The sequence below is a fragment of the Amphiura filiformis genome, unplaced genomic scaffold, assembly GCF_039555335.1.
Source record: "Amphiura filiformis unplaced genomic scaffold, Afil_fr2py scaffold_35, whole genome shotgun sequence".
In the NCBI taxonomy this organism is placed as follows: Eukaryota; Metazoa; Echinodermata; class Ophiuroidea; order Amphilepidida; family Amphiuridae; genus Amphiura; species Amphiura filiformis.
Window position 1 is genome coordinate 969,278 of NW_027305499.1, and position 12,978 is coordinate 982,255.

The 12,978-nt window shown below is 36.6% G+C and overlaps 1 protein-coding gene across 1 annotated transcript; it reads right to left on the reverse strand.

The window, feature by feature from the left end:
• Nucleotides 1–442: 442 nt before the first annotated feature.
• LOC140143983 (uncharacterized) lies at nucleotides 443–2,365 on the reverse strand. The gene has a single exon (XM_072165814.1). It carries the CDS (start codon nucleotides 2,363–2,365, stop codon nucleotides 443–445), a length of 1,923 nt encoding a protein of 640 aa, XP_072021915.1.
• Between the last annotated feature and the right edge of the window lie 10,613 nt (nucleotides 2,366–12,978).

The following is a 12,978-nucleotide window of genomic DNA, read 5'->3' on the forward strand; positions in this document are numbered from 1 at the left end:
CAAGAATGACACTTTCATAGAAGCACACTTTAAAGGGTTAAGCTTCATGTGGTTTTGCACCGCCCAATCCTGGAATTTGTCAAGATGAGTCTGCATGTTAGATGCATCATTACGTGCTCTCGTCTCAACCAAAGTTAAATCATCGACATATTTCAATGTCGTAATGGAGTTGTCCATAGCGGCATCATTAACTACGGTGACAAAACCAAGTGGGCCAATGCGTGTGCCTTGAGGCACACCACCTTTCAACTTAACCCAATCACTATTTTGACCACGGTACCTAACACTCTGTTCTCTACCATCAAGAAAACTGGCAATCCATGTCACTACTGAGGGACGTATACCAAGGGATATAAATTTATTGATGAGCACATTGTGGTTTACTAAATCGAAAGCTTTGCTGAAATCAGTGATAACAACCGAGCTCAAGTGACCGGGTTTGTCAGAATTCATGATCAGAGTATCCATTAATTTCACCAGATAATGTGTGGTGGAAACACCTTTGCGGTTCCCGTATTGATTGGGATCTATAGATTTCTCTAAGTCCTCTAACAACCACTTTGCCAAAACCCTCTGCAACTTTGGCAAAGTGGTCAGTTAGAGAGACTGGTCTCAGTTTATCCCAAGTAGCGGGTTTAGACTTTGGAATCGGGACTACAACAGCCCTCTTCCACTGGGGTGGTACTGAACCTTCAAAGTATGATTGATTGAGGATTTCGGCCAGGGGTTTACTAAGTTCATAGGAGAACTCTCTAATGAGCCTGGCAGAAATACCGTCTGGACCACCGGCTTTTCCAATTTTTATTTTCTTCAGCATTTCATAAACCTCGTAGTCATGAACAGTAGGGCATGGGTTTGGATCTGGTCGATAAGCAGGAAGCTTAGCGGTATCAAGCACATCAAGGTCATTCGAAACTGATGCAAAGATGTTGTTGATGCTGTTCGCAACGGCTTCAAAGTCATTAGCATCAACACCTGGAGGGGGCTGAATGGTTGACTCAGAGTTGCTCAAATTTGCCATGACCTTGATTTGCTTGTACCACTCAGCTGGATTTGCTTTTTTATGTCGTTGAACCCTGGTTTTATAGTGCTCTTTCTTTGCCTTTGCAATTTCACGACTAATTTTATTTCGCAAACGTTTCCATTTTCGTGACCTATGCTCACGGTGAAAAACCTGTTGTCTCTCATCTATGAGGCGTTTTATGTAACTAGTCATCCACGGTTTATCAGCGCTGTGCACTTTCATGGTTTTAATTGGAAAGTATCTATCAATGCCTTCCTGAAGGGTGGTATAAAAGGCATTACATTTTTCCACTGCACTTGTTTTTTCATACACTTCAGACCAGTTACGCTCTCCAATCCAAATTCCAAACTCTCTCATATTTGAATCTTTCATCGGTCTTACAACTCGCGAACGCGTTGTATTGGCTTTGGATGGAAGACTGTTCAGAGGGGTCCAAAGAACCGACGAATGGTCGCTTGTTCCAACTGGGGAATATATTTCAGGTTCCTTGTAATAACGATTCATAGTAGTGATAATTTTGTCAAGAATCGCGTCTTTCCTGGTTGGTTTATTCACAACTTGCGTGAGTCCGTTACCAGAGCAGATCTGAGTAGTATCAAGCCGGTTGATGTCACCAAATAATGTTACACCAGCTTGAGGATATTGGGTGCGTATATAATCAAAACCATGAAGCAAGTGCGCAATAAGTTCACTTTCATGTGGATTATCTGGCGGGGAGTAGATGATTGCATAAAAAAGTACAGGTATTTCACGGGGTAGCCTTTCCGGTCTGGCTTTTACCCACAGCACTTCAAGGTGGTCGGGCACATTAATATCATGTACTTCTTGGACTCCTAGATTCTCGCGAGCATAAATGGCTACCCCACCACCACGTCTCCAAGTACGATTGTTAGTTATCAGATTGTAATCCTGGATCTGAAAATATTCTACTGGTTTGTCTGACGTAAACCACGATTCAGAGACGCCTGCAATGTCAACACCTAAGTCTCTCACCATGGTGCTAAATTCATCAAACTTGTTGTTTAATGACCTAGGATTACACATGTAAACATTTGGTAGTGAGCAAGCTTTAGGTTCGTAAACAGCTTTAGGAAATTTAGTCAAGTTGGCATGGCAAACTCCACTGACATTGGTAACATTGGTAGGGGGTAAACGTGCGGTAATACGAGTCTTTATTTGTCTCAGCTTACTTTTTCCAGATCGACAACCACGGCGTGTAGTTTTGGCTATCTTCAACTCTTTCATCAACTTCCAAACATTTGGTTCAAAATTATTTCTGGATCTTACATGCACACTAGTATTGCGTATGTTCAAAAGGGCCTCCCTTGAATAAGTATACATGATGGCTACAGTTCAGCGATGCGTGTTATAATGGAGGTCATTAGCTCAATACACACACTACTGGTGACCACTCAAGTATAGCGATGTGTATGCATCCAATAGTACAGTATAGGCATTTCAGTGTTCAGTAAGCTTAAATGTAAAATGACTCGGCAAGAATATGTATTTCAGCAGCTGAACTAGCGCTTAAAGTCTGAATATTGCACAAAATCCGTTCAAAACTCTTCACAGTACTCACGATATCAGCATACAGTCACAATGACGACATGAAATCCTACCAAACAAAGATAAATAACAAGAAATTATCCAGCCAGTGGAGCGGCCATGCGTGTGAAATCCTCACAATCTAGTGTGTGAAATCCTCATAATATTCATTTTTACTTATTACATATTTGGGAAATACAACAAAAATGCCTTTCTTGAAATAAAAAAATTACCAAACTAAAATGTTGTTAAAACAGGATAACCCATGAAAATCACAAATAAATAATAACTTATGCCAATTGACAAGGGGCTAAAATTGAAAATAGCATCGCAGATTTGAAGGATAAAATATTAAGGGATCTAAAATGAGCGTTTATTGCGTTTCGACAGTATTTTTTGGGACATGAGAGCACCTCAGACCTATCGAATTGCATTCTGAATACGAAGCATGTCTTTCTGATATCAAATAATTTTCATTTTTTGAAAATCACAATATAATACAAATTTTATGACAAATTATAAAATAAAATAATAGTACTGTTAAATATCAAAAAATATCAATTTTTAATGATTTGCCATAAATGTGTATTAAATTGCGAATTTCAAAAAACCAAAATTATTTGATATCAGAATTACATTCTTCGTATTCAGAATGCAATTCGATATGTCTGATGTGCTCTAATGTCCCAAAATAAATACTGTCCAAACGTTCATACCCCAGCCCTTAAACATCACAAAAAAGAAATAAAATTACTCTACTACTGTTGAATTGAACGTAACATGGAAATCAGTCAATAGTAAATGAGGCAGTTTTCGATTGCAAATTTGAAGTGATTGTATGTTTTTATTTTTTGTCTGCGAGAGAATTTTATTGAATTGTTGTGAAATGTGGAAACAGCTGCAAGTATCACGAATGTTATACCCAATATTTTTCTTTAATTTTTACTAAAATGACAAACAAGATTAATATTGTACCATTCTTGTAGACAAACCTCATTAATAATTGTATGCAAACATTACTCATTTAGGCTTGATCAGATTTTATATTACAATGACAAGAACACATTTATTTGATTGATGTACAAAATATTCGCATCTTCTTCACAGTGCACTAACCATGAAAATGATAATGATAATGGGATTTGGGTAAAAGAAGGGTACAATAGTCCTTTCGTCGGGAGTCCACACTCCCACTGTGGAGGATGAATTTGAAATAGAATGAACATAATATTCCTTTCATATTGTTTTCATCACATATCATTTGTAAAATGTGCTTTTCCATTTAGAGTCCACACTCCCGCTGTGGAAGATTTTGGAAATATCTTCCATAGGGGGAGTATGAATTTGAAATAGAATGAACATAATAGGCAGATCCATTTGAATTTGATACATCCTCTGAGAAAGATTCAACCTGCTCCATTCACAGAGGGAGTGTATCATGAGTTGGTTAATGATCTTATTCTATTTGAAATTAATACGCCCCTGTGAAAGGTATTTCCAAAATCTTCCACGGGGGAGTGTGGACTAAAATGGATCCGCACAATGTTCAAAAATTGTGTGTAGGGGGTGTGGGGTGTATGTGTGTTGAAGGGGGTGCCCGGGGATATGTGTTGAAGATTTTTGTGGATATCTAAACATGTCATACAAAGACTATGCCAGGATCACGAAATACTCCTTTAAAGGCAAAAATAGATTAAAATGCCCACCCAGTAGATTATCCTTATGGGTCAGTCCATATCAAAACAGATTGAGTGTACACCCACCCTCTTGGATTTTGCTCTCCTTTGGCTCAGGGGTACCTTTCATGGACCCCTAGGTGAGGTCACAAGAAAAAAATTCAAATTAAGGTGTCCAATTAAGGTGTCCAAATGACAAAGCGCTCTCTTTGAGAGGCATTTTCTTCTTAATTAAATCAGTTGTGACCCTCTTTTTGAATGTGGTCACTCACTGGCTGTGTCTGAAATGCCTAATGCCAAAAAAGATTGATTTCGGAATTTCGTTGGGATTTCAGAGGGGGTCAAAATCAGCACTTCGTACTGTTCAATCAAATTATCTTTGATTTTGAAGGACCCATGATAATGTCACAGTGCACTTATAGGTCCTAATTATGTTCAGAATGGATTAACCATGTGCCAATGTCTATGAGCAATTCAAAAAAAGAGAAATTTCTTGACCCCTACATAATTTTAGGCCCCCTAAAGTGGTTCAGCCACAAATGGCGCTTAAAATCGGCAAATTTTGACACCTAATAACTTTAGGTGTACACCAGATATGAATTTCTAGTCTTTTGCATCTGAAAGAATGTAGTCTAATGTTACTAGGAACATAAGATTTGTTTTGTATTTTTTGTGTTTTGATACTAAGTTGATGGTCCCAAAAATCCCAATTTTTGACTAATAATGTACAGGTTATGGGTAAAAATGTCAATTTCAACATACCCTTTTTTTCTATTTTTGATCACTTTATAGCAAATTGTCTTATTTATCCTGTTATTACATAGTTAACAACGTCCGATTTTGGTGATTTTGGTGTCTAATTATGTTTTCTTGCATGAGAAATACAACTACGCAACTTAAAAAACTGTACAAGGAACCAATGACCTCCTTATTACAATATGGATGCTTTTGGCAGCCATGTTGCAAAAGAGGGTCATCGGTTCCTTGTATAGTTTATTAATTTGCTTAGTTGTATTTCTCATGCAAGAAAACATATATAATTAGACACCAAAATTACCAAAATCAGACGTTGTTAACTATGGTCAGAATTCAAAAATGTCGTTGACCTATGAACATTTTTCGTCATAGCGCCCTCCTGAAAGGTCTGACACATAACAAACTATACATTTTGGAATCCTCATGACCATACGAGTAATTTGATATATTACTTGACATAATTGGGAGCATTCTGAACATTTGACCCCCATAACCTGTACTTTGCATGTGCATCGTTGCCAGGAAGTGCATTATTGACCCCCTTCCATCCATACAGAGGATTAGAAAGTAGTTTTTTCTTATTACTTGACTCAAAAGCAACTTGAAATATCAGGATAAATAATACAAATGGCTATAAAGTGATCAAAAATATAAAAAATATTATACTAAAATTGGCATTTTGTACCGTATCCTGTATGCATGGTATGTTAGGCAAAAATGACTATTTTTGAAAGCGTCAACTTAATACTAAAACACAAAAAATACAAAACAAATCTTATGTTCCTAGTAACATTAAACTACATTCTTTCAGATGCAAAAGACTAGAAATTCATATCTGGTGTACACCTAAAGTTATTAGGGGTCAAAATTTGCCGATTTTAAGCGCCATTTGTGGCTGAACCACTTTAGGGGTGGCCTAAAATTCTGTAGGGGTCTAGAAATTTCTTTTTTTTTAATTGCTCATAGACATTGGCATATGGTTAATCCATTCTGAACATAATTAGGACCTATAAGTGCACTGTGACATTATCATGGGTCCTTCAAAATCAAGATAATTTGATTGAACAGTACGAAGTGCTGATTTTGACCCCCTCTGAAATCCCAACGAAATTCCGAAATCTATCTTTTTTGGCATTAGGTATTTCAGACACAGCCAGTGAGTTCCGAAATCTATCTTTTTTGGCATTAGGTATTTCAGACACAGCCAGTGAGTGACCACATTCAAAAAGAGGATCACAACTGATTCAATTAAGAAGAAAGTGCCCCTCAAAGAGAGCACTTTGTCATTTGGACCCCTTAAATTCCCAATTTTGGTCGAGGTCGCCAAACTTTTGATTGCCCGCCATTCGCAAACGAAATGGAATTTGAATTTTTATCTTGTGACCGCACCTAAGGATCCATGAAAGGTACCCCTGAGCCAAAGGAGAGCAAAATCCAAGAGGGTGGGTGTACACTCAATCTGTTTTGATATGGACTGACCCTTATTTACTTCTCTGAGCATTCTGTTATAGAAAATATTATAATAATCAATAGGCCAGTGGCAACATCTTGTTTTAAAATTTCAAAACTTTTCAAATGTTGGTAAATGTCGAAACAATTTGCGTATAGTTATTAAACAACAGTTGTGTTATTGGATGCAACTATTTTCTTATGCAAACTGATGAGGCAAATGTCGTGAAAAGTTCAATTTCATAGGTTTATACCATGATAATTTGGAGTTTTATTTTGTTTAAGGTCTAAGTTGATGTAAAATGCTATCAAAATATGGCATCTTATAGCTTGAAACTCTGGTGATCGAAATAATAAAAAGTAATTTTATCAAGCAAATTTGATCATGAAATGTAAGGTATAACTCATGTTATTTGGCTAATTTAAATTTAAAACATATGTAAATAGCGCCTTCGTTTTGCACACGAATGTAAAGTTTATGGAATTGACTGCAAAAAAGCATAGAAAGATGAATAATTTGATATAGAAACGAAAGTCTATGTTAAAAATTACTACAAAATATGTGTACAGTTTTATTAGTGTGATAGCTGTTGGTATCATTCAGGCCTAGAATTGAACATTATAATAATGTTTTGTTAGAAAAAATAACAAATGATCACATCAAACAACCGTGCATTGTAATGCACATTGGCAGGTATGATAGGTATGTAATGTCTGTCTTTGGATACTTTTGGTGACAGTAAAACAAAACATGGTATTGTTAGAGGAAGTTGATAAATGGTGGTCAATGTGGTCGCGTATCCCTGTCACCCACTTTAGTTGGTACCCCTAGCCAGCAGTGGTGTAAATGTATTAATATGTGACGTGACATTAGGGGAGTGGGGAGGTACTTTAGGTGAAAAATCATTGAACACACCAAAGTAGCGTCTTTCATTTGTATAATAACTTCCTTGCAACATATGAAAACTTGTCATTAATTCCTTTTTAGTTATACCATATACACTGAAAGCCAAACTGGAGTCTAGGTGACTCTAAAAGTAGAGTCCAGCCACTCTGCGACTCTATGTCTAAAATAACTCCATATTTGGAGTCATTTGACTCCCTTGAAGAGTCATACATTTCTTGACTCCGCTGAAGAGTCACTGTTGATGACTCTACACAGGAGTCATTTGACTCCCAATATAGAGTCATTTTAGACATAGAGTCGCGTAGTGGCTGGACCCTGCTCCTAGAGTAACCCAGACTCCATTTATAGAGTCATCCTGACTCCATTACAGGGTCACTCCGACTGTCCGAAAAAAGACAAAATAATGATACACATAGATGTACATCAAGATAAAAAATTCAAAGTATAGACATACAGGAATAAGAGACTTTACTCTGAGTTTCACGCCATTGGCGATTGTCAGACGACACGATGGAGAAAATTTGGCTTGACCACCATCCCCTTGAAATGGGAGAATATACATCCCATGGTGTCAAGAGTCTGACTCCCTTGAAGAGTCATAAATTTCTTGACTCCGTCGACGACTCTGAATGTAGAGTCAATTGACCCCACAGGTAGAGTCAACTGACTCTCCTGTGATAATCAGGTGACTCCTTTGGAGAGTCAGTGCTAGTTTACTCCACTTATAGAGTCACTTGACTCCATTCTGGCTATCAGTGATATACCTATTATGCGATGCTGACCGAAGTAAACGGAGCAAATAAGAATGATGTGCACATTTACATTGAAGAGAATATCGTATTAATGTTAATTTGCGTTCATCTCTTACAGGATTTTTGTTAGTTCAAGAGAATGTTTTAATCGGCGTAGTACCTCAATATTTCGACAAATATTATGAAGCTGCTGTTGGTATCTACGCTTGTGGTACTGGACTTGGTATTGTAATCTTGCCGATTATCACTCAACTATTACTAGATATTTACGGCTGGAGGGGAGCTTTACTAATTCTGAGTGGACTATCATTTCATTCTGTGCCGTTTGGTGCTCTGTTAAAGGCAAACATATCGCACGAAACGGACAGTGTTTACCAGAAACTTTTCAATGCTGAAAACGCTGTAAATGAAGATAAGTCCTTGCAAAGAAAATCACTTAAAGATCTTAGCAAAGCCATTGGTTTCCCTCTGCTTACCAAACTTCCTTTCATCACAGAGGTTGTAATACCAGGATTTGTTTGGGGATATACCATTGTTGGGTGGATGATATACATGGTGTCATTTGCTGTGTCAAACGGTCTATCCATAAAACAAGGATCTATTGTGGCAGCAAGTGGAGGAGTTGGTGTGGTTTTTGTACGGATTGTAATTCCGTTGCTTCATAAATACATGACGTACAAAGAACTCTTATACATTGCATCTGTATTAACAGCCATCTCGTTGTCATTAATAACTTTGTTTGGAAGTTACATCGCTTTGAATATCATATCGTTGTTTTTCGGTATAGGAATTGGCGTGCTTGGTGGCGAACTTTATATTTCTGCTAAAATAAATTCAAACGAATCGGACCATTTTCACGCCATTGCATGGCTTCACGTAGCTTATGGAACAGCATCGATCATAAGTGGGGCTGTGACAGGTAAGTTTGGATTACAGAGATAAAAAAGAATTTATCGCGTCTGATGTCACTGTCAATTACGATCCTTGATTGCTAAACACAGGTTAATAGCGCGTAAAAGGAAAGCCGATTTATCTGGTGCTGATCGGAGAAAAGGAATAGCAGCAAATGGCGAAAAATTACGTACTTTTACAAGGCAAAAAGCAGCTTTTCAAGCTGACATGGTGCCTTCGCGAAAGAAAGTTTCCTACTATAAAGACCTAACTTTTGAGATGGTTTGCATGTTTGAAGGTGCAAAATTAACAATACGGCGCCAGTTATACCACCGCGTTCAGCAAGTCATCATCACGACACTTGTAAACAAACCCTGCTCGAATTTGATTGACAGATGACGTCAGACGCGAAAAATTCTTTTTATCTCTGTCTTTAATTATAAATCGTCGCTCGCAAGACATATTGGCGTATCAGCCATTTGTGACAAAATGAGATAAGACCAGTTTCATAATTTATGTATTAAGCTCTACATTCTGAAAATCATTCAAGACATACATGTCATTAATTAATTAAGTATTATTACTAATTAGGTTTGGCGTATCACACTCAATGGAATTATTGTGTACAACATTCCCCTTGTTTTGGCCGACATAGTGGCTTATCAGTGATATACTAGTACGCCACTATGTCGTAAATATGTGACATACACCACTATTTTGGTATATCGCGGCTTAATGGAGAATAATTTTTCAAAAAAAGTTCAATGACTAATTACAATTAATTCGTGAATGACAGCAATGTATTTTATACATTAAATGTAACTTAAATATTTATATTGTTATATCCATTCAATAAAAGGGGACGTTTTAATCGAGGCAATGTATGACAAATGGCTAAATGTAGCAAAAACTTCCGATGTAATCTCAAAATGGCCATTTTCATGATACGCCACTATGTCTTGCGAGCGACGAAATGATACCTCCAGTCCTGTCATAAATCCTGTTGGTAATTATTTGAATGCTGATTTAAGGCAAAGAGTCATGTCAGCAAAAGAACTATGGGTCCCTACAGAAGCGGAACTAGGATTTCAAGCAGCACGGGTCTGGGGGAGAGACCCGGGTTCTTCAATTTTATAGCAAAAAGAATGTAAATAGTACACTGACTTGAGTATCTTTTTAAACTTTTGATGCTGCATCTTTGTTTATTCAAGGAGTCACCAAGGTTACACATTTTGAGCTAACCAGACAAATCATACAGACAATGTCTGCATCAGAATTTGCATAACTAATTTTTTTTGCTATTTCAGTTTTTAAATTAGATTTTGAGTTATTTTCAAAGGAGGTGCGTCCTTGTTGTGATGTTTTTAACTTATTTGCTTGATTGTCCTTAACTTAATTGCAGCAATAAAAAAAACTTATAGCTGAAGGTTATCATTCTGTTCTCATAACCTTCAATTTTATTTCATTTAATAGCCATTTATCACGTAGTCCAGTTTGATTATTAGCGAGCTTGCGATCTTCAAACGCAGATATCATACGCCCGTGTATCTATTCAAAATCACTTTCATGTGACAGGAATATGAATAGATGCACCAGCGTTTAATACCTGCGTTTGGAAATCGCAAGCTCTCAAATGTTCCCTGCTGTAATTTAGATCAAGCAATGCTCTCATTATCATATATAATTACCATCCAAGCATACTTTCATAATTTGTTAACTTAATATTGTCGAAATCATTATCATAATTGCAGCTATTAAATAGCATTAATAAGGCAATCCTTTTTGCCATAGAAAGATGAAAACCAAGTCAAATACACTCAAATATAAATGGATAATAGATAACGATAAATAAAAATTGACTAAAAAAGTAAAAAACTACGAAGTATAAACTTCAAATATAACTTTTCTCTGAATAATCTTAATCCTGATAAGCCCCGGTTGTTACAAATACTTTTTGGGGTTATCCAGGTGTTACAATAAAATAATATTGTTTTTAAGAAGAAACTTTTATCCAAACGGTTACATTTCAACACATCACATCAAAGCTCCCATTGGGCGCCCCATTCTTTTTAAAGGATTTTTTATTCCGTATAACATTACAAATATCGCCAAGCAAAGTAATCTTCAATTATCAATTTTCACAAGAACATGGTATGTAGACAGCTATATTTGAACTAATATATGCGATTTTTTTTAAATTCGTTTCACAGGTTTGCTTTATGATGTAACTGGAAGCTTTACGATTTCGTTCAACATACTAGCCGCAATATCTTTGATGACAGCAGTGTCGCTTGGATGTGGAGATATTTTGGGGGTTAAAAAGACAAGATTTGAAAACGGGTTTTTAAATTAAATCGTCTGCTCGGGTTTTATATTTCTTTCTTTTCTAAGATTTATTTTACAGATTTGTTTTATGAAGCAACTGGAAAAACGTGAAACAAACTAGCGGCAATAGTTTGGATGACAGCAGGGCCCGGGGGGGTACTCAAGTTTGGTTTTGGTAGGGACGTGCCGCTGAGAATTTGAAAGTGGACCCATAAATATACCAATTTTTCAAGAAATTTGGACCCATTCATATACCAAAAGTCAAAATTTTCGGCCAAATTTAACCCAAACTGTCTTAGTTTTTACAAATTTTCCCAAAATTTTGGGCAAATTTTGAAAATTTTGGCTAGATTAGGGAAAAAATGGGCTGTTTTCCGAAAAAATTGAGAAAATTTTGAAAAAGGACCCATTCATATACCAAAATAGGCTTTGAAAAAGGGCCATTGATATACCAAAAGGCTGAAAATGCTACCCATATTTGCGGCACGTCCCCGTATGGTCATTTGTACCCCCGGGCAGCAGGGTCACATGGATGTGGAGATATTTTTGGAGTCAAAAATAATGATTTGAAATGTGTTGTCAGACAATATTCAAAAACGTGGTCGCGTGTTGCCCCAAAATAGAAAAATAAACTATCTTAGACAACGAAGAACCCGCACATAATGCGGGGCTTATGTTATCATCCAAATGGTTGCCTATTTGTTTCTTTGTTTGTTTGGCTGGTTGCCTGGCTGTACGGGCGGAAGCAAATTCATTAACGCAATAACCGATCAACTGAAACTTGGTTTGGTGATAAGATATGGTGGCCTGATGTGCGTATAGTTTTGTGTCATGTTATTTATTAATATTAATGAGCTGATTTGCGTATTTTACGTACATTTTCATTAATCCACTCTGCAACTTAAACGCAATGACCGATGAATTTCAAACTTGGTATGGGGATTGGATGGTAGCCTGATGTGCTGTATGCTGTTTTGTGTCATGTCATTTGCATATTTATGAATATTAATGAGCTGATTTGCATATTGCATATTTTATTTGTAATAGCAAATCTTGCAACTTACACGCATAAACCGATCAACTTCAAACTTGGTTTGGTAACTGGATATGCTAGCCTGATGTGCTGTATACTTTGGTGGCATAAAACAAAAGTTCGATAGACTCGAACACAGAAGACATGGGAAGAGTATTACACTGTCTCGAGGCGTTTTTATTTTGGGGAAACCCTCATCTTTTACCAAACAATATATTAGCTTTTCCAATTCGTCTTTTGGAAAATGAATAAACTACCGTAAAACCCCGTCTACAAGCATATAAAGTGCTTCTGATGAAAACTAAATTATTCCAGGCGCCATTATGATGTTTGAACAAATAAATTACAGATTCAAGCATATAAAAACAAGTATTATTGTAAGACCAATCTATTGTATTGGTATATATACGCCTAATTAGTATTAGTTAAGCTTTCATAAAAAACCCATATATGCTTGTAGACGGGGTTTTACGGTATTGCAACAAATTCTTTTATTTTGGCTCGCAGTATATGTACGATAAACGGTTCAAAACTTGTCTTGTTGAGGCATGGTAAGCATGTTCATCGCTTGTATCAACGAATGGGGTTATATAAATATGGAGAAACAATAGATTACAGAA